Source organism: Tasmannia lanceolata, unplaced genomic scaffold (genome assembly GCF_043159265.1).
Source record: "Tasmannia lanceolata isolate RefF3 unplaced genomic scaffold, GAP_Taslan_0.1 ptg000016l, whole genome shotgun sequence".
In the NCBI taxonomy this organism is placed as follows: domain Eukaryota; kingdom Viridiplantae; phylum Streptophyta; class Magnoliopsida; order Canellales; family Winteraceae; genus Tasmannia; species Tasmannia lanceolata.
Genome location: NW_027518693.1, coordinates 4294792 through 4321134, shown reverse-complemented (window position 1 = coordinate 4321134; position 26343 = coordinate 4294792). Strand labels below are relative to the sequence as shown.

Sequence of the window (26343 nt, the reverse complement as noted above, 5' to 3'; positions counted from 1 at the left end):
GTAAGGCCGGGTTGGATTGGGTCGGGTTTTTAATGTTTAGCTAGTGAATAATTTTCAAGATTGCATAATAACAAATCTTCACACACACACACAATCACTTAAATGGCTTAATTTTAAGTCTTATCAAAGTGAGTAAATTTAAGAAGGAAACTACTTTTTTCACATGTAACAGACTTAAATAACTCAATGAAAATAATTATATACATACTTCGGAAAATAATTTGTTATGGGTTGGGTTTCATTTTTTTTTCTTCTTTAAACCCGACGATTGGGTCGGGTTTTTGTTCCAAAACCTAACCTAACTCAAGACCCATGATTTCAAAACCTGACCCAATTTATTTATGGGATATTTTTGCGTAGGGTTTTGAAGTTGCAACACTAGCCCTAATGAAACTAAATATCCGCCCCCATTTTTACTTATGACAAGCCCCTCCAGTGTGAAAGAGTAGACATAAATACACCAGAGGGGCCTGTCCGGAGTAAAAAAAAAAAAGGGGTTAATATTTCACCCCCCAAATATTTCTATACTTTTTCCTATAATTGTCTATACTTTTTCTTTTAATTGTCCATTCCTCTGTTTACTACGCACTACTGTTATTTTTCTAGACCCTAAACACTAAATCTTGGAACCCTAACAATCAAGTTAAAAGAATTTTATTCTCATCTAGCCAATGTGATGAAATATTATTTTGTGTGCGTTCTGATTATTCGATATTACGAGTATCTACATATCAGTGTTTTCTACATCTTGGAACATATAAGGTGAATAAATTGAGCGTAAACTATTTACTGCATGTGTTCCTCAGTTACATCCATCTTTAAGGGATATCGTTGTCTTGAACAACATAGTAGTTGTTTGTTTATTTCTTGAGATGATATCTTCATGGAGCAAATATTTTCCTGTATTGATACTATGGGTTCTTCTTATACTTGAGTCAACTCTAGTCCAATTCAAAGTCAGTTTTACTCCCTATTGTTTCACCTCTGTTGGCTTCAACACCACCCAAAGTTGTTAATGAGCATCAATCTCCTATTTTCCTTCCACATCTAGATCATCAGCTCTTCCATCGTCGACACCTTTGCTACTATTTGAAAAACCTCCTATGAATAATTCTATGCCTGTTATTCCATTAGTGGTGGGTCATGGGAGCTCCACTACCACGTATGAGGCCTGCTTTTATGTCAATTGAGCCTTCATTGCCCCCTCGTCCCATAAGTATATCATGGGAGCTCAATTGCCACCATGTCTAAGGCCCCCAATGTGTCTTCTAAGCATACATTGTCCCCTCATCACTCTATAATTACTTGCTCACAAGATGCTACAAGATGCCCGCGCATCTTGCAATGAAAGCATGTTGCCTATGCCTCTACACTTGCTTCCTCTACAAGTGGTTAAACCATGTTCTATTAAATAAAGGCTATCTGATCGAATGTTGAAAAATGCCTGTATGCTTCTTACTAATTGTGCCTGTCATTTATCACTTGGATTCCAACTATGAATATACTGTTGGGTGTTAGAAGACTTTTTTTTTTTTTTGAAAAGGGTAAGCTGGGGTTAGGCAGACCCCGACCAGATATATTGAAAAAATGGAGATTACAAAGATAGAGCAAGAGCGCACCCAAGCCACAAGCGACCGGGAAACAAGAACAGACTAAGTGCAAAGCAGCACGGACAAAAACAAATCAAGAACAACGGCCAAAAACCAACAAGCAAGCAACAACTAAGTGAAACAGAATTTCAAAGCCCAACAGCAAACAGAGGGGACACGAACCCAAAAGCAAGAGGTCCAGACCCCACTTAGGACTTGTAAGATCCGGGGATGAGCCCTTTGAAGGGGATTCTTTGGCCTGGCAGAGAAGGGGGTGGTGGTAAAGCTTTTCCTTTCTTCTTTGAAATGGTTTGCCAAGATCCTCCCTCAGATGTGGAGGGAGAGGAGACAATGCCCTTACCTGGGTCTTCTTTTGAGAGGCATGCCAATGAATCCTTCCCATCAAAAACCTCTTCCGAATTTGCTAAGGACGCATAACTGTTAAGTTGGGCAAATTCTTCATTTCGAGTTGAAAGGATATTGTCTTTGAGAACTTTAGACCCAATCATAGGATCAGATACAGGAAGAGCTGGAATTATGGGACTACTCCGTACACCCTCAACAACTCTGGAAACAGGTCTCCATTCCTTCCTAGAATGGGTTGGAATGGAAACAGAGCAATCTTCCAAGCAATGACTAAAATCCCAACAATTAGAAGACTATATGTTAGAAGACTATAGTCTAACATGCCTTCATGTTAGAAGACTATATGTCCTAAAAGCCATTATAATTTACACCAGTAACTTTGAATATAACACTCATAATTATTATGTGGCAATTAAACACATATTTTCCCTTAAGTAATAATGTAAGAATGTCATACCCATAGATTCATATATCCTGAAGGACAATGAGATATGGCATTCTAGTTCTTTTTAGACCTAAAATATCTGCAGTTGGGGTTGAGACTGGAAATCTCTTATGGCTGCCTTATCTTCTCTGCAATCTCAGCATTCATGTTTATTATCCATCTCTCATGTGCGTACCATCAAGAGGGGGCCGCCATTGGCTCAGTTCTAGCTGAACAGACATACTAACAGTAATCATCATCTTTATGGTATAGGAGACTTTTTATGGTGTGTGGCCGTACAGTCCATTATTTTTGAAAAAGCATTGAATGGGAAATTCTGAGATTTTATATGGTGTGTGGCCCTGGACGGCCCACTTCATAGGATGATCCAAACCGTTCAAATGTTGGGCCACAACATGAATAGGCTGTGTCCCAAAAAACCATTTCCATATGTATGGAAATCTCACGTTATAGAGTACTTTTGTAAAAATAATGGACTATATATAAGGCCACACACAATATAAAATCTCACGTTATAGCTTGAGTGCCCCCAAAATCATTTCCATAAGATGATCCTAATTCTCAGATCTATTGAGGGACTGCACACTATGGAAACTTTTGTAGATCGAAGTGTCCTATGGAAATGATTTTCGGTGCATAACCTATTTAAGTTGTGGCCCAAAAAATGGACGGTTCGGGTCATCCTTTGGAGTGGGCCGCATCTTATTTTTTGAAAAGTACGTGATACGGCCACACATCATATAAAATCTCATGGAAATGATAATTTTTTTTAACGAGATTTCATATGTTGTAAACCCGTACGGTCCAGTATTTTTCAAAAAGTACTTATGGCCGACATGATAGGATGATCCAAACCGTCCATTTATGGGCTACAACGCAAATAGGTTGTTCCCCAAAAATCATTTCCACAGGATAATCCTAGCCCTCCGATCTATAGAGGAACAACATAGTGGAAACCTCTACAGATCAGAAGGTTGGGATCATCCTATGGATACAATTTTTTTGGACCACAACCTATTTACTGTGTGACCCTTCAAATGGAGGGTTTGGATCATCTTATGGTTTGGCCGTACTGTACTTTTTTTAAAAATAAGCTATACTTGTTTACTCTTTTAACAATTAGTTATTAATTAATTAGAAAAGTTTAAATAAAGAGATCGGTGCCAGTATCGAGACAAGTGAGTGCCGATATCAATTCTGTTTCAAAAAAAAGCAAAAGTGTTTAATAAATTGCAGTGCCACTATCAAAGCTTAGGAGTACGCTGATGGCATTTTCCTCACTGTAATCCAAAATTAGATACTCTCAGGAAAGATCCAAAGGTGTACAAGAAGTTTGTATAATGGCAGAGATACTTTAGTTCTGATAAGCCCACATGAGATTGGAAGTGGGTGTGTTCTTCAAGAATAAGAAGAGAACAAAGCACCAAAGGCATTTTTTGGGGCACTTTTTTTTTCTGCTTTGATCAAACGACAAAAAATCATGGATTCAGGAATAAAAAACCAACAAAGAGAAGAAAAAACAAAGTAGAAGAAGAAGAAGAGAAGAAGCAACAGCACCCACGTGACTTGGGTACTATTTTTTGCTTTGATCAAACGACAAAAAGTCTTGGGTTTAGAAGAGAAAACAAAGAAACATAGGAAAAACCAAAGAAGTAGATGCCAACCAAATGCAAAAGGACATAAAATAAAGCAGCTTTAGCACCCACTCTTCTGAGTTTTGGGAGCCTGTGAGTGTGAACGTTTTTAGTATAAGGGATTCATGGAAATCAGACCTTTTGAGAGGGATAGAAATCTTCGAACTTCATTTTCCTTCTACAAAAAGTCCCATTTCTCTCTTACCAAAATTGAATTATTCAGTAAGCTGATCATGTGATGGCTAAGGTTGGAAGCTTTTGCATGGAGCAACTAATGGTTATAGATCTTGTATACTTTGAATCAACGCTTATAAGCTAGTGACGAGCCAACCAGAGAAGGTGTTTTACACATTCAAGCAAACTCTTTCTCGCTGGTTTTACAGTCAAACAAACCAGCACCCTTGGCCATGCTATGCATGTGTAAAAGAATAGGCCCCACGCCATCAAAACATAAAATGGTGGGCCCGACCCGATTCATGGATTTCGGTGGTGATGGTGGGCCCACTCGTGGGTGTAAAATGGTGAGCCCCACCATATGCATGGGTTTGGGTAGAGATGGTAGGCCCTACCATATCAGAGGTTTAAAATGATGGATGCCACCCATGTCATGCATGGGTGAAATGATGGGCCTCAACTTATCAAATGTGAAAAGATGGCCCCACCCATCCTATATATTATGTGTAAAAAAATCCATCGTAGAAAAAATTTCATCAAAAAGTTTCTAACAACAAAATTCTAATAAAAGAAAACATATGACAAATGAAAGAAACATATTTAGCATATATTATAAGATGAATGCTCCTTGCACAAACTAGCTCCCATTGGATTATCTCACCAAAATACAGTTATAAAAATACAAATTAAAGAAATAATAAATACTTTGGTGAGATAGTCCAATGAGGGAGCCCATGTAGTTGTTTTTTTTTTTTTTTTTGTGCAACGGCTCAGTTCAATTGAGTATTCCTCTTACACACACACACACACACACACACACACACACATATATATATATATATATATATATATATATATATATATATATATATATATATATATATATTAGTAAAAAAATCCCGTGCGATGCACGGGCCGACAAAGAACTATACGGACCACGTCATAGGTTGATCCAAATCGTCCATGTGATGGAACACAACATAAATAGGTTGTGCCCCAAAATTCGTTTCCATAGGCCGATCCTAGCCGTCCAATCTATAGAGGTTTCCATAATTCCTCTTAAATCGGATGGTTAAGATCACCCTATAGATTTTTTATTAAAAAACCATAAAGGACGGGGGGTAAGATTGAAATTATGTGGCTTTAATGGGTGCATTTGTTAAAAAGCATAAAGGAGGGGGTGAGATTGAAAATATGTGAGTTGAGTGGGTGCATTTGTTAAAAAAAGTCAAAAAAGTGATGTGTAATTCTCATAGAATTCTCAAAAAATTCTCTTCTTTTCTCTTCTCCTATATATATATATATAGGAGAGAGAGAGAGAGAGAGAGAGAGACGGTTTTTACACACATGTGTAGATAAGTTATCTACACACTAGCTTAAAATACAGTGGAGGGCATATTGTTTGGGTGATCCAAACCATTCATTTAATTGGCCCTCACATAGATAGGGTGTCCATAAAAAATCAGCTCCATAGGATCATCCCAACCCTACAATTTGGGGAGGTAAAATGGACGTGTATAAGCCTTCACAAATCTGTCCATTTTTTGCCTCCACAGTTCGAAGGGTTAGGATGATCCTATGGAGCTGATTTTTTGTGGACACCCTATCTATGTGAGGGCCAATCAAATGAATGGTTTTGATCACCCAAACAATGTGGGCCTCCACTGTATTTTAAGCTAGTGTGTAGATAACTTATCTACACATGTGTGTAGAAACCGTTGTCTCTTTCTCTCTCTCTCTCACATACACATATATACACATATAATAAAATGAGAACAAGCAAAAGTAAAATAAAAGAGTAGTGGAAATATCAAAGTGGTTGATGTGTTCAAAATCATTCCTAGTTATTGCATCAATAGAGCTAAAAAAACCTATAAATCGTTAGACAATAACTTAAACAATACTACTTGTTTGGTCATTTTCTCATGATAAAAGGCCCAACCTTGGTGGCAAACCCCAGCTGCATTTTTGGCAAAAGGATGGAATGCTTTAGGATGAACTTTTTCTGCTGCATTGAAAAGGGATGACAAAGAAGAAAGTGAATATGCTTCCATGATTATACTGCCTTCTACTCACCACTACCACCACCACCACCCAACTCCAGCCAGGCGAATCTTCACAACAGTTTCCGCTTTTTTCTCTTTATCTCCAATCACATCCGCAGCTTCTTTTGTCTTTGCCCTCTCACACTAACAGTATATGAAAATGAGATATGATGCAAGCTAAAAAGAAACAGGCTTCATCAATTAGATGCTGTACGGCATTGGATTATGTTCGGATTCTAAATGATTTTGGTACATGGGGAACCATTCCATGCATCATGATATGCATATCTTCTATCATTTGGTGATTAAAAACACATCACAGTTTTGATTATATCATCTTGTGTTTTTGTATGAATAAAGTGGCTGATATGGCTTATTATATTTTATGAGTTTTTATATGATGCCCGACCGTCAAAATCTCAAGGGCTAGGTGGCAAACGACCTGCCCTTGGATTTTGATCCGGTCAAAACCAGATCAAAATCCAAGGGCCAGGTGGTTTGCCACCTAGCCCTTGAGATTTTGACAGTCGGGCATCATATAAATTCTCATATTTTATTTCTATAGGAAGAGGTCATTATTTTTGCAATATATGGATACTCACTTCTATTTTTATGGGCCTTGAGTTTCTCTCAGTGGGTTCTTCTCACACAACTTACAAAATCTTCATGCATGCATTTCTTTCATGTATATTCCCTCCGTTATTGCATCACTTTCCTCTTTCCTAGGAAAGTACATGGAAAATTAGAGTTTTGATAGATCAAACCTCTTGATCCATAAAAAAATCTGTCAAGAAGTTGCCCCACTCCCTAATCGTGGAAAATGATTACAAAACCCCATATCTGGTAAAAATGAACAGAATACTGTGTGTCATGGTAAATGATCGAAATATCCCCATATCGGGTGAAAATAACTAAAATAACCTGAGTCGTAGAAAATGAATAAAATACCCTTACAACATAAAATGATTAAGATACCCCCGCATAGGGCAAAAATGACCAAAATACTCCTAAGGTCGTGAAAAATGAATAAAATACCTATATATAAAAATGATCGAAACACTTCGTGTAAGGTAAAATGACCAGAATACCCCTGGGTCATGAAAAATGACCAAAATGCCCTTATATCGGTGAAAATGACTACAATATCCATGATAACTAAAATATCCTTATGTCATAAAAAATTTCCTTGTCATAAAAATAAAAGGGCAAAATGCCCCTATATAGAGTAAAATTGACTAGAATACAATCGGGTCATAGAAAATAACAAATATCCCTATATCCGGTAAAAATGACCAGAATCTTCCTGAGTCATGAAAAATGACCGAAATAACCTCATGTTATAAAATGATCAAAATACCCCTATACCACATAAAAATGACTAGAATACCCTGAGTCATGGAAAATTACCAAAATACATGTAGTATGTCAGGTAAAATGACCAAAATACCCCTAGAGTGATGGACAATGACTAAAACACCTAATATCGAGTGAAAATAACCTAAATACCCCTGGGTCATAGAAATTGATCCATGGGTATTCTGGTCATTTTACTTGATGTTAAGCATTTTACTTATTTCTTATATCATCAGGGTATGTAAGTCATTCTCCATGATTGAAGGGTATTTTGGTCATTTTACCATGTATAAGGGGTATTTTTGTTATTTGCCACGATGCAAGGTTATTCTAGTCTTTTTTACTCAACATATGTTACTTGGATCTTTTTTTATGTCATGGGAATATTTTAATTATTATTCATGACTAGGGTTATTTTGGTCATTTTCATGACATAGGGGTATTCTGGTCATTTTCATGACATAGGGGTATTCTGGTCATTTTACGCTATATAGGGGTATTTTGATATCATGTGGTTATTTTGATTATTTTTCATGACTCAGGGGTATATTGGTCATTTTGACCTGATATAGGGGTATTTCAATTATTTTCCATGACTCAAGGGCATTCTAGTCATTTTTATCATATATGTAGGTATTTTGATCAATTTATATCATAAGGGTATTTCAGTCATTTTCTACCACTCAGGGGTATATTTGGTCATTTTCATCCAATATAGTTGTATTCCGGTCATTTTCCATGATGCAGGGTACTCTGGCCATTTTTACCCGTTACGGGGGTATTTTAAGGCATTTTGGTTTTGAAAGATTTCAAATCCAGACCCAGACAGCATCTAAACAAAAGAATTTTGAAATCTAAATCCTTACATGGTCATCGAAGACTGTAAGACACTGTTTTATAAATTTATGAATTTTAAAATTTTAAAAATCCAAATTCAACTCCAAATCCAAATCCAAGGTGTATCCAATTCCCAACGGGCCCTCCCTTAATTCAAATTCTTTGTCACAGAAAGGACCGTATTCTTCTATTCTACAAAGTTCCATTCGTTACGTGGAGCAGGGGTTTCCAGGGGTGTGATGTTGTAAAAACAGAGAAAAGCAATATGGGGAAAAGACATCTCTTGTTCTCTGCTTTTAATGCATCTCTAAAGATTAGTAGAATTAGGTTACTTTTTGGTAAGAAACTAGGTCATGCCAACTGCTTGATTGAAGCCTCTAATCACTGTCATAAAGACTCTTTTATATTGCTTTTCCACTAAAAAAATGACCTTAGGAAGCTGCTTTTATGTCTCTAAGGAATAAAACTTTTGGAAGTTCCATTCCTCTCTATTATTGTTATCCTGTCCTTATTACTGAATTTCCTTCTTATTCAAATCATCTCACTCACCTTGGAAGTACTCATGCAGCTTTAGTTTCTACCAAGAAAGCATTACTCTCTAATCACGGATTCTCCTTTTCCCTTCAGTTTATTGAACTTTAGCTAGCCTAGAAATTCAAATTATAATATGCTTTTGGAAAGGATACTGATATTAGCACTACCATGTCTTAATAATTGCACTAACTCATCTGGTCTTCTATTATGTAAACAGCTGCAAAGGTCATTACAGTTCCTAGAAAGCTCTAAAAAGCCAATTAAAGAAGAAAAGACAAGCTGGGTTTCTGCAATTATCAAACCTTGGTAGTGCCAACATCAGTAACAATTAGAAAATCAACTTTCTTTTTTTATATATATTTTTTGCACTATCATTTTGAAGAAATTATGGAGACATTTGTCACAAAATGAGGAAAAAAAATGCATAAAGAGACGAATGCTACATTTGATAACCAATATGCATGCATGCAAATATTTTTGCTTATAAAATTGTAATTCACAAAGTACTTTTCAATTGGGTTTTGATATTTCCACCCCTTATCCATCATGTTCACCCCTTTTTGTTGCCCTTTCTTTAATATGACTGATTTTTCAATTCTTATTTTTCTTTTTTGAAAATGATGTCAGTTTTAAAAAGACGAACAAAGGGGGGTGAAAATGCGAAGAAAAGAGGATAAAAAGGGGGACTGTATTGGCAGTACCATCTTATGATAATGGCACTAGTTGCTTTGTTTCAAACTTTTTTTATTTGAATGTAGATAGCTTTTTTGAGTGCATTGAAAAGCTAATTAAAAAAAAGTGTAAACGAAAGTGAGTAGTGTCAACATCAAAAGATTCAAAATATGGTTTTTGTTAGAATCTGTGAGATCTCACCCTTAGATTAAGGTGAGATCTAACCATTGGTTTAGGTGGTAGTGTTAGAGTAAAATAGACCTGATGAGATCTAGCCGTTGGATCATTAGATTAGAGTTGGATAAGAGTAATTAAGTAGTTAAGATGATTCTTATTTTTATCTTCATAGATCTCATATTTGTCTAATCATCTTTATCTGTAAGTGTTTATACAAACACATTGTTGTTAATAAATTTGATCTGAGATTAGTAAAACCTTTAGAACTCTTTATGGTATCAGAGCCAGTGTCTCATGTCATATTCTTCACCTTTTTTTCTCCCTTCAAATCACTGTTACCATGGAAGCATCTCCCTCATTGACTGAAGGAACCACACCTTCCATCACTTCCCTACCCCTTCATCCCCAGTCACACCAATGATGTCTGATCCCTTGTCTTCCGGTAACGTGTTTGCTTTGGAAATCACAATTCCTCCCCCTGTTGCGATCCTGTGATCTAATGAGTTATGTTGATGCACTAATCTAGTCCTTGCATTCCTCGCGCCACCACATCGAGTGACAGAACCATAATCCCTAATACAGCAAACAACCTGGAATTGCCAAGATCAGCTACTCTTAAGTTGGATCATTTCATCATTGTCTGAACTCTTAGGTAAATGAGATAGGTAAGATAGATTAGGATACAAATCTAGATTTAGAATAATCTTTATTTAATTATTTCCATACTTATCTTAAGATCTTTCTAGATCATTCCATGTTTATCCCTTGAGCGTCCTATATAGGGCTCTTTGTAATTCAACCAAGATTAATGAAATTTCTAATAATTTTAGTTTTGAGGATATTAGTTTCCTAAACAAAATCTCTTTCCAGTTAGTCAGCGAAAGCCCTTAACTTACTGAAATGGTTAACTGGTTAACTTATAAACCTACACAAATCTGTCCATTTTTAACCTCCACATATCGAAGGGTTAGGATGATCCAAGCTGATTTTTTGGGCACACCCTATCTATGTCAGGGCCTATCAAACGAATGCTTTGGATCATCCAAACAATGTGAGCCCACTGTGTTTCTGGGCAGCGGACTAGAGAAGGTTTTTAGTCGTCCGATTAGAGACACTTTCCTCTTTACATATATAACCTTATATGCAAATACTTTTCTGTGGTAACTCTAAATCATGATTTTAGCGGACTAATGTATTTATTTTAGAATAAAGGATTTATAGGTAAAATTGATCTAAACTATTTATAACCATTGTCCATATATAAAACGTTTTTATGGGTATCTAAAGAGGCCCTTAACACATCAAAGTTGTAATGATAGGGCAAAGGAAATAAAAAAGATTCAATCATTTATAACCATTATCTGGCGTGGCTCCCTAAAAATGGAAATTAAAGGAAATCAAAAGGATTTAGTTATTTATAGCATCTAAACTATTAATAACCATTGCCCGTGTATAAAATTGCAATCAAGGCTAGATGGCTTGCAAAACTTTTTTATGGGTAGGTCCTTAACAAATCAGAGTTGTAATGAGAGGGAAAAGAAAATAAAAAAGATTCAATCATTTATAAGCACTAGTGGGACAACCCGTGCATCAATGACCAAAAATAACATTATAGAAAATTTTAAAATGGGCAACAGACCAAAATCTTTATAATAATTTTTGAAGATTTCGTTGAAGAATTTTTGGCAAAAATAATCAGAGAGTTACTACTTTAGATTCCGCTTTACATATATATTATATGATAATATGGAGGAATTCTAGACTGAAGGGAGCCCTTGCAAGAAAGAGGTGAAAGGGATCCCCCATTGGCTGCACATCACCATCATGTTTGACTTTTCAGCCGTTATTAATGCATGATGGTGATGTGCAGCCAATATGGTGATGTGTAGCCAATAGGAGAGCCCTTTCACCTCTTTTTTGCAAGGTCTCCCTTCAGTTTAGACTTCCTCATATGATATGATATGATTATTATCTGGTGCAATCTCATGGCTCTCTAAAAAGAGAAGAGGAAATCAAAAGGATTCTGTCATTTATAGCCATAGAGCGTGTGTAACTAAAAATAACAATCATTATTAATTCAAAAACAACAAAATCTCCAAGGAGGTTAAGTAAAATCTGAAGGATTTACCATCCTCCACTATAAATATGGCTCAATGCTAACACCCTCCTAACCCCCAATCAGTTGCGTGCATGAGCCATTTGCACTAAAAAATGGCTTCCTTTGATTTAATGAAGCGACTCTCTATGGTCTTTATGCTCATACTTTTCATTCTATCTTTCATGTCAGGTAAAAACCTTCCTCCCTCTTTGTGTTTAAAATAATCTTTTTTTTTTTAATGGGTAAGCTCAGGTTTGGCAGGGACCCTACTGGTTTATTTGATAATTAAAGAGAAAGATGATACATTTATGGGCACAATAAGCCATTCCTAACTCTGAACATATGAGAGAGGAAGATTCAAAATTAAAGATAGAAGAACATTTGATAGGAGTATGTTGGGCTCTTTGTGAGCATCTTAGGCAGTAATCTTGTCTATAAATTAGAGGCAACTTTGGTGGCTCCAAAGAAGCCCTTTACTTTGCTTTCTCTGTTGTATCTAACTAGTCCTTAACTTTGCTTTCTCTGTTGTATCTAACTAGTCAGTTTTGGATTGCCTTTTCAGTTAAAGAAGTGATGGGGCAAATAATTGATCCATATAGTTGTGTTGGCCTTTGCGAGACTGATAGTCCAGATACTTGGTGCCGTGAGAGATGTCAAAAAGTACAGGACTTAGACAATGGACGTTGTGTAACTATTCTTGGACGCACTAACTATTGTTGTTGCTCGGATTAACATGCCCACCTTGCTTATCCGTGTTACCTTCCCTATATTTGACTATAATAAATAACATATAGTAGGTTGGGGGTTTCTCATCTTCTCTATCCCATTCACTTCTTGTTGTTTTTCTATGCAATGCAATGGTGCTTTAAACTATTATTTTGTGTCGATTGAATTTTGATATTTCCATCCCTTGTCCATCATTTTCACCCTCTTTTATTGGCCTTTTCTTTAATATGACTGCATTTTCCATTCTTGTTTTTCTTTCTTGAAAATGATGAAGGCTAAAAACACTAAGACGACGGAAAGGGGTGAAGTGCTGAGAAAGCAGGAGAAAAAAGGGGGCTGTATTAGCAGTAGCATGCTTTTTTTTATAAAGCCACTAGTCTCTTTGTTTTACAAATTTTTTTTTTTGATGGGTAAATCGGGGTTTAACGGGGACCCCTACCGATTTATTAGAAATAGAAAAAGATAGAACAATAAGATCACAAAACCAGCCCTAAACTCGGAACAAGCGAGAAGGTGGAACCAAGGCTCTACAAATATGAGCGACAAGCACTAAGCCTAGGAGAACAAAATGATCAATACTTCTGAATTACATTATCATCTAATTTTTGAAGGGGTGTAATGGACTCTTTGTGAGCGCTTTGGCCAGATTTTTTTGGGAACTTCCTGCCAATTTGATTTTCCAATTGGATGTTGATAGCTTTTTTAAAGTATTGTAAAATAATTGAAAAGCTAATAAAAAAATATGGATTTGCTAGGGACCATCGTAGAAGGCATTTCACGGATGGTCTGTTGCATGAGAGAGAGCAGCCACATAGGCTCACTTTTCAATAGATTTTGTCTTTATTCATGAGTTGGCTGATCTCTCATGCAACAAACCATCTGGGAAATGCCTTTTGCGATGGTCCCCGGCAAATCCCTTAAAAAAAGATGTAAACCAATATAAGAAGTGTAAACATCAAAATATGGTTTTTGTTAGAATATATGAGATCTCACCATTAGTTTCCCCAATTAAATTACCATATGATTATTCATAAAATTATTTTAACTTATTTGCAAATGAAAGTGTAAGGTCTCTTGGAAGCCAATAATTATATAATGACTAAAGCTAATAGAATCATTAACATCAAATACTTTTCCATGGTACTCTAAATCATGATTTTAGCCAACTAATGAATTTATTTTAGAAATTATGAATTTATAGGTAAAATGGAGGCCTAAAGAAAGACTTGAAACGAATCAAAGGCTTAGGATCAGTGGATCAATATATTCCTGAAATCACATGGCCAGACTTATGGTTGCCTTTCATATCTTTTTTCTTTTTTTGAAATAGATACCTAATTTATTAAGATAGAAAGGATTAGATTGGTAAGTAATTGGTAAGTCTCCATGGCTCCTCGAATATCACTAAATGGTTGCGGCTCAGATAAACGGAGCAGATCACACAAAGAAATAGAGGTGGGGCCCATTAAGTGTCTTTTAAGAAGGATGGTAAAAGTGACTTTCTTTTTATCCTTTTTCCCTTGTTTGAAGAAACAAGGAAATTCACGTGCACCTTTAAAAGCTATGCCCTCATTTGCACTATTGTGCGTGGAAAGAGTGAAAAAAAGGAAAAAGAGAAGAAAGAGACAAAAATAAAAGTAAAAATGAAAGCCATTGATAACAAGACGAGGGCAATTTTGGTCATTTTCAAAATGGGTAGGTCTCCTTTCTTTCCAATTTATTTCCAAGTGCTGTGATCTCGTGACCCATGAATTGTTTTGTATCAGTGAACATGTTTGACTGTTCATATTGAGAGAGAGAGAGACAGAGAGAGAGAGAGAGATGTTTTGTCTAAGAGTGTATATAGAAATAGAAGTTTAAAGATGTAAATATAATATGTATCTTTGTTGTATTTTTCGCAGAGGGGTCAGAGAAAGAGACAAGAAAGAGCGCAAGAAAAGACAGAAGAGAGAACCTTGGAAGGTGTCGTATAAAAAATAGGAGGGATTCCTTTTGAAATTTTTTTAGATCATGATGTGTCTCGTAAGGAGAGAATTTTAATTATTTTATCCATACTCAGCATCAGCACTGCCTTTTCTCGGAATCGTTTCTGAAACAGTACAAAAGAGTTTCTGAAAGTGTTTTTTTTATATGTCAAATGAAGGTGGGTGGCGGTGGTCATGTGAGGGGGGGAGTGTGGGGAGATCAGATAGGAAGGTGGGTTCTGCGTTTTAGAAATTAGAATAGAATCTTCTTCCCCTCTACATCATGTAGGAGGTGATATGTTCTGAAGGTTCCCAGGATATGCTGACATTTATGGGGGCCCCACCCACTCTCTCTCTCTCTAACGTGGGAGGAATTGAATTTATAGGTGACAACATTTCAGTTGTGTATGTGGAACTGACCCATCTTGAGAAATTTGGAAAGAAAGGATGGGCTTGAAGAGAAATGATATCAGCACTGCCATGTTATATATCATATTATCATGTATGGATAATGGCTTTCTTCAATTTTATTAACAATTTTTTAATGGTAGTTTTTTTTTCTTTTGTGATTGGTAGTTAGTTGTTTTTTGTGAATTTAACAGAGCCTATAAAATCTAATTAAGTTGTGTGAAGGGAAGAGAGGAGTGACTCTATCAAAAGATGGGGGTGGGGATATTATTTCCCAGGGATTTTTTTCGTGGGCTTTTCTTTCAGTCACTAGAAAAATTTTGCATGTGTGGGAGCATATATGTTTCTACCATTTTTTTAATAATTGCACTCAACTTGCCTTTTTCTATTTAACATTTTAACCATCTTATCACAATTTCCAAAAAAGCTCTTAGAAGCCAAGCAAAAGAAAATCTACAAATGAATTAGTGAAATAATTAAAACATGGTAGTGCCAATATCAGCAGCCTCTCTCTCTCTCTCTATATGTAAAGCTGTACGTGTTTGTGAATCTAAGTATATGAATGTGTATTCAATCGTGTGGTAGAAGTTAATCTAAAAAGCAAAGATCACGAGGATGTATGAGCAAAACCAGAAAGACTGCCACCATGTCAGCCACTGGACTACATTTTTGTTTGGCAGTAGAGTTTGAAGGAAAAATGACAATAGAAGAGAAGAGATCCAAGATGAGGGGAGGAAAGATTTAGAAAAGTTTCTCTCACTGATGTTAAAGCATTCTACTGAATTAAAATGGGAACTTGAAGCTGACATCGGTTCTTTCTTTAGCAGATACATGTATGATTCCAAACACCCACATGTAAGGTTCTTTCTTAATTTTTTTTTTTTATCAATATCTATAAGATAATTAATTTATAAAAAAAGTATTGTCTAAGGAATAGATCATTCAAAAGGAAGAAAAATAAAAAAATAATAAAAAATATATATATTGTCTAGTGCCATTTTAATTTGACAATGGTTTTAGGGGTTTTTGAAGGAGAGTGTTATCTTGAATGATGAAGTGTAGAGTTAATCTGTCTTACTTTTTTCTTTGAATCATAGAAATGATCAAGATAATCTGTTGGGTATCTTTGTGAAATAATTACTCATGATTTTGTTATTGATGGTATATTTTCTCTTTTCTTTATCATGGGTTTCTCTTTTCTTACATGTCCCACCATATGATATGATTTATCCCACAAATGGGTCATTTTCCATCTATCTAAAAAAGAAATAATAACATCAAATTTCCTTGGGCAATTACAAGAAAGCTGCATTTCTGTTATTCATGAAACTTTTTAGTGACAATAATTCAATCACCTGAGAGCCAACCAAATCAACATGAAGCCGAGCCAGGCCAAAAGATGAACAGGGTTAGTAGTAGAAGAGAGTAAAGGCATTGAAGTTTGGAATACACTAGAGAGGTGAATATGAAAGAAAAAAGCTTAAGGAAAGAGAGGAGAAGAAGAAGAAGAAGAAGAAGAAGAAATGTCGTCACTGCAGCTTTAATTAGCATCACGTAGTTCGATGTATCAGATTTTTGCAAGTAGAAAATGATGGGATTCGGTGGTCGGAATTAAAAAGTTACGAAAATAAGAAAAAAAAAGAAACAAAGACAAAGACAGCAGTAAGGTTACTCTCGTTTGACGTGAAACCACCAAAATGCCACACCTTTTTCAAGGTTATCAAAAGTTTATAAAATCTAATTATGAAAATGCCAAAAAACCCATATTAGATCCTGACAGAAATCAATTAACTAATTTATTTTTCTGACTCCTCATTGCATGCCATGGTGCACCCACTTTTAAATAATTACAAAAATACAAACAGAGAGGACAGATTAGAAAAGGAAATATGGGACTCCATTCAATTTTTTTAAGTTCTCAATTAAGAAAGACAGAGTTCTAATAGTTGACCACAGATGTAGTCTGCCTCATGCCATGATTTTCTTATTTTATCTTAACTGTTTGATTTTTGACAGTAAAATTGTGAAATGCTGAAAAAATTTAAAACAAAGGTCGACATTCAAAGGGCAAATCTACATATATGTATCTTGATTGAACGGCTTAGATCGTCTTAGTATTACAAATTAAATTAAGAACCATCCTTATAGGGCCCACATTTTGTATTGCCCTCTTAATTGCATGTTTTGATAAATGCACCAGCTCATCTTGTCTTTTATTGTTTAAATAGCTGTCAAAGGTTATTACAGTTCTCAAAAAGCTCTCTGAGCCTATTAAAGAAGAAAAGACAAGCTAACTTAGTGCAATTATTAAATCATGGGAGTTCTAATATCAGTAGCCTTACTTTATCATTACTTTTAGATTTTTAAAAATAAAGAAAGCATTGAAGTAATTTATAGCAAAAATAAATGCATTTTGGTAAACTCACACAGTCACACTAAAACCCAAATGTTAAAAAAAGGAAAATCCAAGTTTTTATTCATTAAACTTTCAACTTTGGCTAGATTTTTATCTACTTATTTTAGTTGGTATTGATAGAATGGAGGGGTAGAATCGTCAGCACATTTGTGTGTTTTAAGTGCGTGTGCGCGCTATAGAGTCAGTAGAGTCACGGGTTTGTCTTGAAACTCCCCCTCTTTCACAGTCATAGGCAGACACACAGACACATATTCTCCCACTACAAAACCGAGGAAAAAAAACAACTGCAGAACCATACAAACTTAACTAGTAGAACAAGACGCACACAACAACTCACCCAAATTAAACCCATCACCACTTCCCCTTCTTCTTCTTCACATTTCCTTCTCCAAAATAAAAAACCCACAAAGAAAAACCAAACAAAAAAAACCCATCTTATCTTCATATTTTCCTCCTTCATGGCTCTTATGCTTGACAATTGTGAGGGGATCTTACTCTCCTTAGACTCCCACAAATCCCTCCCTGCTCCTTTTCTTACTAAAACATACCAACTCGTAGATGACCCATCTACTGATCACATTGTCTCTTGGGGTGAAGATGACACCACTTTCGTTGTTTGGCGGCCGCCTGAATTTGCTAGAGATCTCCTCCCTAACTACTTCAAGCACAACAATTTCTCCAGTTTCGTCCGACAACTCAACACCTATGTATGTTCTATAAGACTTTATGCCCGATCTCTTCTTGTGTTTAATTTCTTGAATCGTATGCTTATGGTTTTGATAATTAAAAAAATAGAAAAAAAATATGTGATTAGGCCTACGATCTTCTTATGTTTAATTTCTTTAATAGTATGCTTATGGTTTCGATCAAGCAATCTTAGTCTTACATGTTCCTCTCTTCTAAAGTTTTTTTTTTTTTTAAAAAAAAACAAGTGATTAGGCCTACAATTATCTTGTGTTTAATTTTTTGAATAGTATGCTTATGGTTTCAATCACACAATCTTAGTTTTACATGTCCCTCTTCTAAAGGAAAAAATAAAATAAAATAAAACGTGGGATTCACCTACAATGATGATAAAAAAAAACTAAAAAAAAAGTTCTAATTTGATTTGGGTATTGATTTTCCTTTCTGGGTTTTCTTTCCCAAGCAGGGATTCAGGAAAATCGTCCCAGACAGATGGGAGTTCGCGAACGAGTTCTTCAAGAAGGGAGAGAAGCATTTGCTCTGCGAGATCCACCGAAGAAAGACGTCGCAACCCCAACTCCCCGTCGGCCACCACCACCACCACCACCACCGGCCTTCTTCTATGGGCTACTTTCCGTTCACCGGAGGCCGACCGAGTATTTCTCCGTCAGACTCCGATGAACAAGTGAATTGGTATGATTCCTCCTCATCCTCACCACTCTCATCTCCTACCACAGGAAGTTCAATCTCGGCGTTGAGTGAAGACAATGAGAGACTCCGGCAAAGAAACTCTTTGTTACTCTCAGAGCTAGTCCACATGAGAAAGCTCTACAACGACATCATATATTTCGTTCAGAATCACGTAAAACCAGTTGTTCCAAGCACTTCTTATTCTGGTATGGCTATAGGATCAGACCTCATGGGTATGCATCATGGTCTCAGTAACTCTACTACTATTAGTAGTCCTACTCTTCGAGTGCAAAAACCTCTTCACCAGCTTCTAGGATTTTATCAATCTCAACCAAACCAAGCTCAAGTGAAGGGTTCTTTGAACTACTCTACTAGTACCTCAACTAGCTCTTTAACCTTGGTTGAAGAACTCAACAATACAAAACTGTTTGGGGTGCCACTTTATTCCAAGAAGAGATTACACCCAGAACCTACTTCTCCCAGAAAAATTGAAACCCAGAAAGCTCGGTTCATGTTGACTAAAGAGGATTTAGGGTTTAATCTCATGCCTCCTTCTCCATGTTAGTGACCCTCATTAGCTTATCTTTTTGTGGTCATTTTTTGTTATTTTTTTGCTTGGACTGTCTTATCGTTTTGGTTTTTTTTTTGTTTGTTTCACTTGGGTCTGAGTCTGATATTAAGGAGTGTGTCTGTGTATATAAGTTGATGCACCCATGAATGCTGGTGGGTATTGGATTGAGTGAAGAGCAAAGCAAGTGTAGTTTGTCCACGTCATCTTTTCTCTGCACTTTGAGTGAGGTTTTTTCGAAGTGTAATTGATTGTTCTTGGTCTTTGGATCTTTTTTTCTTGTTCCTTCTCCTACGGATTGGAAAGAACTGACCTTTGACATAAATGCAGATGAAAGAGAGTGGTTTTCCTGAATTTCTTGCTGTTCCTGAAAAAGCTGAGATGTTTTTCTACAAAATGGTTGAATATGTTTTCTATATTTCTCTTACCTTAACGCCATTAATGCAACATTCCATACAATGTCTTATGTAACGTTTTGAGGTTCTACAGATACGTATTCGTCTGGTTAGGACTAAAAAAAGGAGATTTTGTGTAAGCCCATATAGTCTAGTATTTTTCCAAAGAGTACTATAAAGCTTACGCCATAGGATGATCCAAAACAGTCCAAAGCAGTCCATTTGATGGGCCACAACATAAACAAGCTTGTGCCGCAAAAATTATTTCTATAGGATCCTAGCCCTTCTATCTATAGAGGTTTCCATGATCGAAGTGCTAACCCTTCTAACCCTTCCATGATTTAGAGTTCCTCTATAGATCGAAGGGCTAGGATCATCCTAAGGACATGATTTTTTGTTCACAACCTATTTACACTGTGACCCATCAACTGGATGGTTTGCATGATCCTATGGTGTTATCAGTAGAGTACTTTTTGAAAAATATTGGATTATACAAACTTACACCATATACGAACGAACGGCTTCTGATATTGGCACTACCATGTTTTGATATTTGCCCTAACTCACCTTGTCTTACCTTTCTTAATTTGCTCTTGAGAATATTTTTTAAAATTTATCGAAAAAGGAATTGCTGCCATATTGGGAATCTTCCACGACAATGATATCAAAAATTTTAAAAAGTATTCTGAGAGAGAGAGAGAGAGAGAGAGAGAGAGAGAGAGAGAGATCCTCGACGACAACGAAACGTAGAAACGTAGAGAAGCTGTCTTGACAGACTAACTGGCTTTTCCTTGGACACGTTTCTATCGTAATCAGAAGAAAATCCTTTGCCTTTTTCTACATCTAAGTCTCTTGTTTCAACCATCTTACAAGGTCTTTGACTGTTAGATTAAGCAACTTTGCCAAAGACCCCCTCCATCTTACAAGGTCTTTGACTGTTAGATTAAGCAACTTTGCCAAAGAACCCTCTCTTTATATTTTCTTGCATTTGTATCCGACATTCAAGAAAAAGAAAAGTTTGCATAAAAGTTTGACTCGAATCTTTAAACACACCCAAAACCAAAAAGGAAAAGAAAGGGTTGAGAGGGCGAAAAATAAAAAGCAAAAAAGTCCGGCGGGAAAGGAGAAAAAGCAAAGGGAGATGGTGGACTGAGTAACTCTAAAGGAGGTCTTTAAAAGAAAAGGAAGAAGGGTTGTAGAAAGAGACTAATATTATAATATTTGCAGGCAATCATTTCATTTCATACAAAACCATAACCCTAAATGCAGCCAGCTTCCATAAAGAGAGGATAGTAATTACGAAAACTTACTACGAGTTGTAGAAATTTTACATATAAAATTCCAATTTTTATTCATACACCAATATTTAAAAAGGGAAAAATGTGTTGGGGTCCCACGCAAAAGCAAATAGTCCCACATGGATAAGTGAAATGGAAGGAGATGGGTTATAAGGGATTGGTCCCCGGCTAGCTTTTAGGGGTGAGTTCTACCCGGTTAAATTCCCTACAAAATGATATTTTCACGGCCGCTAGGCATTCCACTTTATTTTGTTTGGGTGTAGCAGTAGTAGTCTCATTTACTTAGTAATAGTTAAGGCTGTCAACGGATGTAAGGTTCAAAAAAAAAATCATATGGTTTATTTTTATTAAAACGTCCCTAAAATGATACTAAGTTATGGAAATTTTGAGGGTATTCTTGTAAAAGAGTAATAGAATCAGATTTAGTATTGTCCCTAGCTGGCCTTTAGATAGTTGTTTGGATCCGATTGGTAATGATTTCGGATCCTAGAATAGGGTCCGGAAATGTATTCATAGATCCTGGTAATGTGTCTAGATCTTGTCTGTCAAAGTTTGGATTCGGATGGTCCATCGAACCCTCCGGGTCCATTGACACCCCTAGTAATAGTGATGATTTTTGTGTTTTATATCATAAATCTCCCATCCATGATGGTTAGGAAGATTAACATGTAATAGAAAATTTGCACTAAAAATCAATTTTTTTCTACATAGACACAAATATCTCATACACATAATGATATTTCCACCCCTTTCCAAGCATTTCACCAGCTTTTGTTTGTCTTTTCCTGCATACGAAGTCACTTTTAGGGGAAAAAAGCTATAGTGAGTGGAAATGCAATTATGTTTAGGAAGAAGCTACCAATATCAAGCAACCTGCGAAGCTTAGCTTTTATAGCGGACCTGCCTTGCTGACAAGGAGGATATGAAATAGATAGTTGCTCTTCTTGCCTTCACTTAGAAAGTCTACGGACACAACTCCTCGATGCGCTGGGTGTAAGGCTTGGTGTAAACCAAGGAAGATTGAGGAGTACCTCCGTATTGGGCACGGATGGTGTCTGCTATCATGTTTTGGAGTTGTTGGACTTGAGCTACTGAGTAAGGGAGCCTTGGGACCTGGGATGACTTCCACCACTAACAGATGAATACATCTTCCTCTTAAAGATTGGTTTAATTAATGCTTTATTAGACTCTTTTATGCTTGATTAAGGTCTTCTTTAAGGGAAGGTGTTCTCTCTTATTAGTCTTTCTTCTGTTATCCTGTATATATACAAGAGATACTTGTAAATCTTGTAAAGATATATACTAGAGATATATAGTGGAACCTCCTACTCTTACACTCCAATCTTTACAAGATATCTGCAGTCTCTTCATGTGATTCATAAGATACTCCCTTTGTTCCTCCTCTGTCGGCTTGTCTTTTATTCCTATTTTTGGACACACCATCTTGTAACTACCTCTTCCTCTTTGCGCATCTACCATCAACTCCGTCCAACACGCTGACGCATTTGATCTTGCCACCCTTCCACCATGCCATTTCAACGAAGCTGGGCATATGAATTTTTTGCTTTGTCACAAGTAATTTGTGTGCCATCCTTATTTCCTTACAACACCTCTTATGCACCTCTGTAACCCAGACAAGACTTTCAGGTCTAGTAGCATAATGATGCAGGACCGTCGAGCAACAACACAAATGAAAATCACACAAGAAGGAACTAAATCAAGTCATAGTAGTTCCAAAAACTCATATCACGGTTTTAGAGAAAAACTCCAATATTACACATGACGGAGCCAAACTCCTTCAACCGTGAAAGAGCTAGTTCACAAATGAAATTCTAAAAATTTACTTTATCCAAATCTATCACTTTCTCTTCTCATGTTATTAAATTACATAGATAGCCAAAACGCATAAAGAAAATCCTAAAAGCTAGCTTAAGACCTAACGAACTAATCTCAGTCGTCTATATAAAGTAACCTAGATAAAAGTTTAAAACTTGACAAAAATAACTCTAAAATAGAAACTCTTAGGACCGTTAGATATGCAATTAAAAAACATTTTTAATAGTACCAAAATCAAGCCAAACAAACAAGGTTTGATGCTTAAAAAGTAGGCTAAAAATAATGAAAATAGAAGACAGAGAATAAAGGAACTCGTTCCACGCCCCATATTCTGCACCAGTAACTCCTTTCAAACTAATAGCAGTTGACGACGCAAGGAGATTACAATAATAGACATGAGTCGCTAAATGATGAATGTTTATACCTGCAAGACGGCCAGACGGGTACAAAGAGGCGACTAGTTTGATTTGTGCTCCTCAACGGCCGATCTGATTTTGCTTGGATTCTACTTGAGCTAGACTTTTGTTTGTTTTTTCTCTTCCTTGTCTTCTTCTTCGGCCATGTTTGGAAAGGGAGATAATTCAGCTGGCATAAATATCAGTAAAAACTAGTGAAAAGAAAATACCAATTTAATATTGGTTTTTAATTTCCCTTCACTCCCACCGTCTCAAGTCTCTTCTGTCTCCTGCCCGTCTCTCGAACTGACCCCACAAATATGAAATATGTCATGAAATAATTTTCACCGTGGCCAAACATATCCTTCGTGTTGTCTCTTGTTTTATTTTGTTCTCAATTTATCTCTGTAGTGTCTATCTTCTGATGTAAATTTGTCTTCCCTTTGCAGAGAGAAGAAATGCTTTTCTTAGATTATCAGACAAAGGAGCTCATGTGATTTTCAAACAATTCAACCTGTCCTAAATTCCCTATTGTTGTATCTACACCTTGAGGCTGCCTAGTTTGCGGATAGCAAAGTTAGGAATGAAATTCACTCCAGCTTCGGGAGAATGGGAATTGGGATTCTACTCACCCTTGTTTTAAAGTTTATTTGTGAAAATTGACCTGTCCTAAATTCCCTATTGTTGTATCTACACCTTGAGGCTGCCTAGTTTGCGGATAGCAAAGTTAGGAATGAAATTCACTCCAGCTTCGGGAGAATGGGAATTGGGATTCTACTCACCCTTGTTTTAAAGTTTATTTGTGAAAATTGTGAGCGAGCTTCATTTCAGCTATAAGCTGGAGTGAACATCACTAGTCTTCGGCCGAGAGCGGGTTCTCGAACTCGCAGATGAGTTATTCCCCCTTTCTTTCCCACAACCAAACAGACCCAATTTGTGTTTCTACCAGGTACAGGTTTTCCATATTCCCATTTCATATCTTCTGATCCAATGTTCCTCTCCGTGATTCAAATCTTGGCCGCTCCTCTTTGATAAGGGGATTTTCTCCCTCGCCTTATGGAATGAGGGGTTGAAGGGTGAGAAACATTTGGACCTTACAATAGATTTAGGGAGAGGGATTAAGATTCAGCTTTCGAGCACACAAAGTGAGCTTCGCCTATTACTCCAGTCATTAAGGCTGCAGATACCATGGAGAAGGAATTCTATAGCCAAAGGTCCGTTTCTCCCAACTAGGAAAAGTTGGCTTCAGCCCGAAGGAAAAGGGTCCCGAAGATAGCAAGGACGGGAGGTGCATGACAGGTTTGATAGGATGTGGGAGGTGTGCAAACGCAGAGAAAAAAATGAAGTGTAGTAGGAAAAGAGCTTACTCAAATAGATGGATTAGATACATCAATTTATTCAGCAAATAAGCCAAACCAGATCTTATACATGTAACAATGGACTCTTTCGCCTTGAAACTCTTTAACAAATATATATCTTCAAAATCTACGCTCAAAAGCTCAAGAAACAAATAGAAAATGGTAAAATGGTGGACTATCTTACTAATGCAAGGGGGGATTGATAACTGAGTGACACCTACAAACTCGCAATTAAGTTAATATTTTGGAAATTTCTGAGTTTAATTCACATCAAGATGTGTCCCTAAATCTACAAATGTCAGAAATCAATCATTTTTAAGCTCTCCCTTATATTCACATCCAACAAGGCAACAACTACAGCATCCCCTTGCTCTGAAGAGTTTCCTCCAAAATAAAGGTCTGCATAATAAAACATATCTCTAAACTATTGTCTAGACGGCAAAGATTGCAAGTGATAACAACCATGTAAACAACGAGTCTGAGGAAAAGACTCAGAAAACTGCACGCAGCAAAAGAACAGTAATTCCAACAAAGTTTTATATCGCCTAGACAACAAGCTTCATAGGTATCTTCAAACCCTCTATGCTACGAAGAAAACAGGTAATCAGTAGTCATGATCTGGAGATGAGCTTAGTAGAAGTTGATATATTGGATACTGAAACTAGCAATCCATTAGGACACTAGGCTTTACGAAAAGTCTCACAGAGCTTTCCAAAGCCCTTGTTTACATAGAACATCAATCCTTTCCTACGCACAAACACATTTTCCTGAAGAGAATTTTTATACCAAATAGGAAACCTCTAAAACCCATCTTAGCATACAAAGAAAATTCAAAAAACTTCTCCACTAAAAGAAGGCAGGGGGGCAGTATAGAGCATTTGAGGTTTGATGCAAATTATAACTGAAATAGAACCAAGAGTCGATGGTAAGCTCTTCAGTACAACTAAGGGGAATGCATTCGAAGTCTATGATCAACTAATAGATGTCATTCAAAACATATGATCAACTAATAGATAAACAGTCGCAGCAAAAATCACAGTAATTAACCTTTAGAAACATATGATCAACTAATAGATAAAGAATAACTAACAGATCCTCCACGGCCTCGCTCCGCCTACAGCTGTCTTCCACGGCTACGGATCCAGCAACCCACGGCCTTTCATGGCCTCCGGCAACCTCCGCGGTTTTCCTCAGCTCCAGATCAAGCTCATAGCCTCCACGGCTCCAGATTTGACCTCCACGGCTTTAGATCCAGCCTCCACAGCCCTAGATCTAGCCACCACGGAAGAGAAATGCTCCAGATCTGGCCTCCACGGTTCCAGATTCGGCCTCCACTGCTCATCTTTCGCCAACAATGGGGAGAGACGAGAAAGAGAGGGCGAGAATCAAAAGGTACTGAGGAATAGAGGAAGATAGCCGGTAATGGGGAGAGACGAGAAAGAAAGGGCGTGACTAAAAAAAAGAAAAGAGGGAGAAGAGTGAGTGAGAGAGAGAGAGAGAGAGAGAGAGGCCACCTCCCTCCCTAGGGCATCCGCCGACCTAGGGAGGGAGGCGCTGCAAATCCCTCAAAACATCGTAATTTCTAAAGGTCTTCATTTTCATACCCCATTTCCTCATGCCTTCTGAAGATTTGTCTCTGTAATTTCTACAGAGGGCAGGCCTTGGCGCAACAGTAAGGTTG

General features: G+C 36.8%; 1 protein-coding gene across 1 annotated transcript; it reads left to right on the top strand.

Annotated features, from left to right (window-relative positions):
• The first annotated feature begins 17637 nt into the window (after positions 1–17637).
• On the top strand, positions 17638–19821 carry LOC143848445 (heat stress transcription factor B-4-like). The gene is made up of 2 exons (XM_077357391.1): positions 17638–18145; positions 18589–19821. Exons 1-2 carry the CDS (start codon positions 17897–17899, stop codon positions 19375–19377), a joined length of 1038 nt encoding a protein of 345 aa, XP_077213506.1. The 5' UTR covers positions 17638–17896; the 3' UTR covers positions 19378–19821.
• The last annotated feature ends 6522 nt before the right edge of the window (positions 19822–26343 follow it).

Bases quoted from the DNA above. Each gene is read 5' to 3' on its own strand.
- LOC143848445 (XM_077357391.1), top strand. From the start codon at position 17,897: ATGGCTCTTATGCTTGACAATTGTGAGGGGATCTTACTCTCCTTAGAC. The intron at 18,146-18,588 runs GTATGTTCTATA...TTTCCCAAGCAG, and splicing joins TCCGACAACTCAACACCTAT to GGATTCAGGAAAATCGTCCC.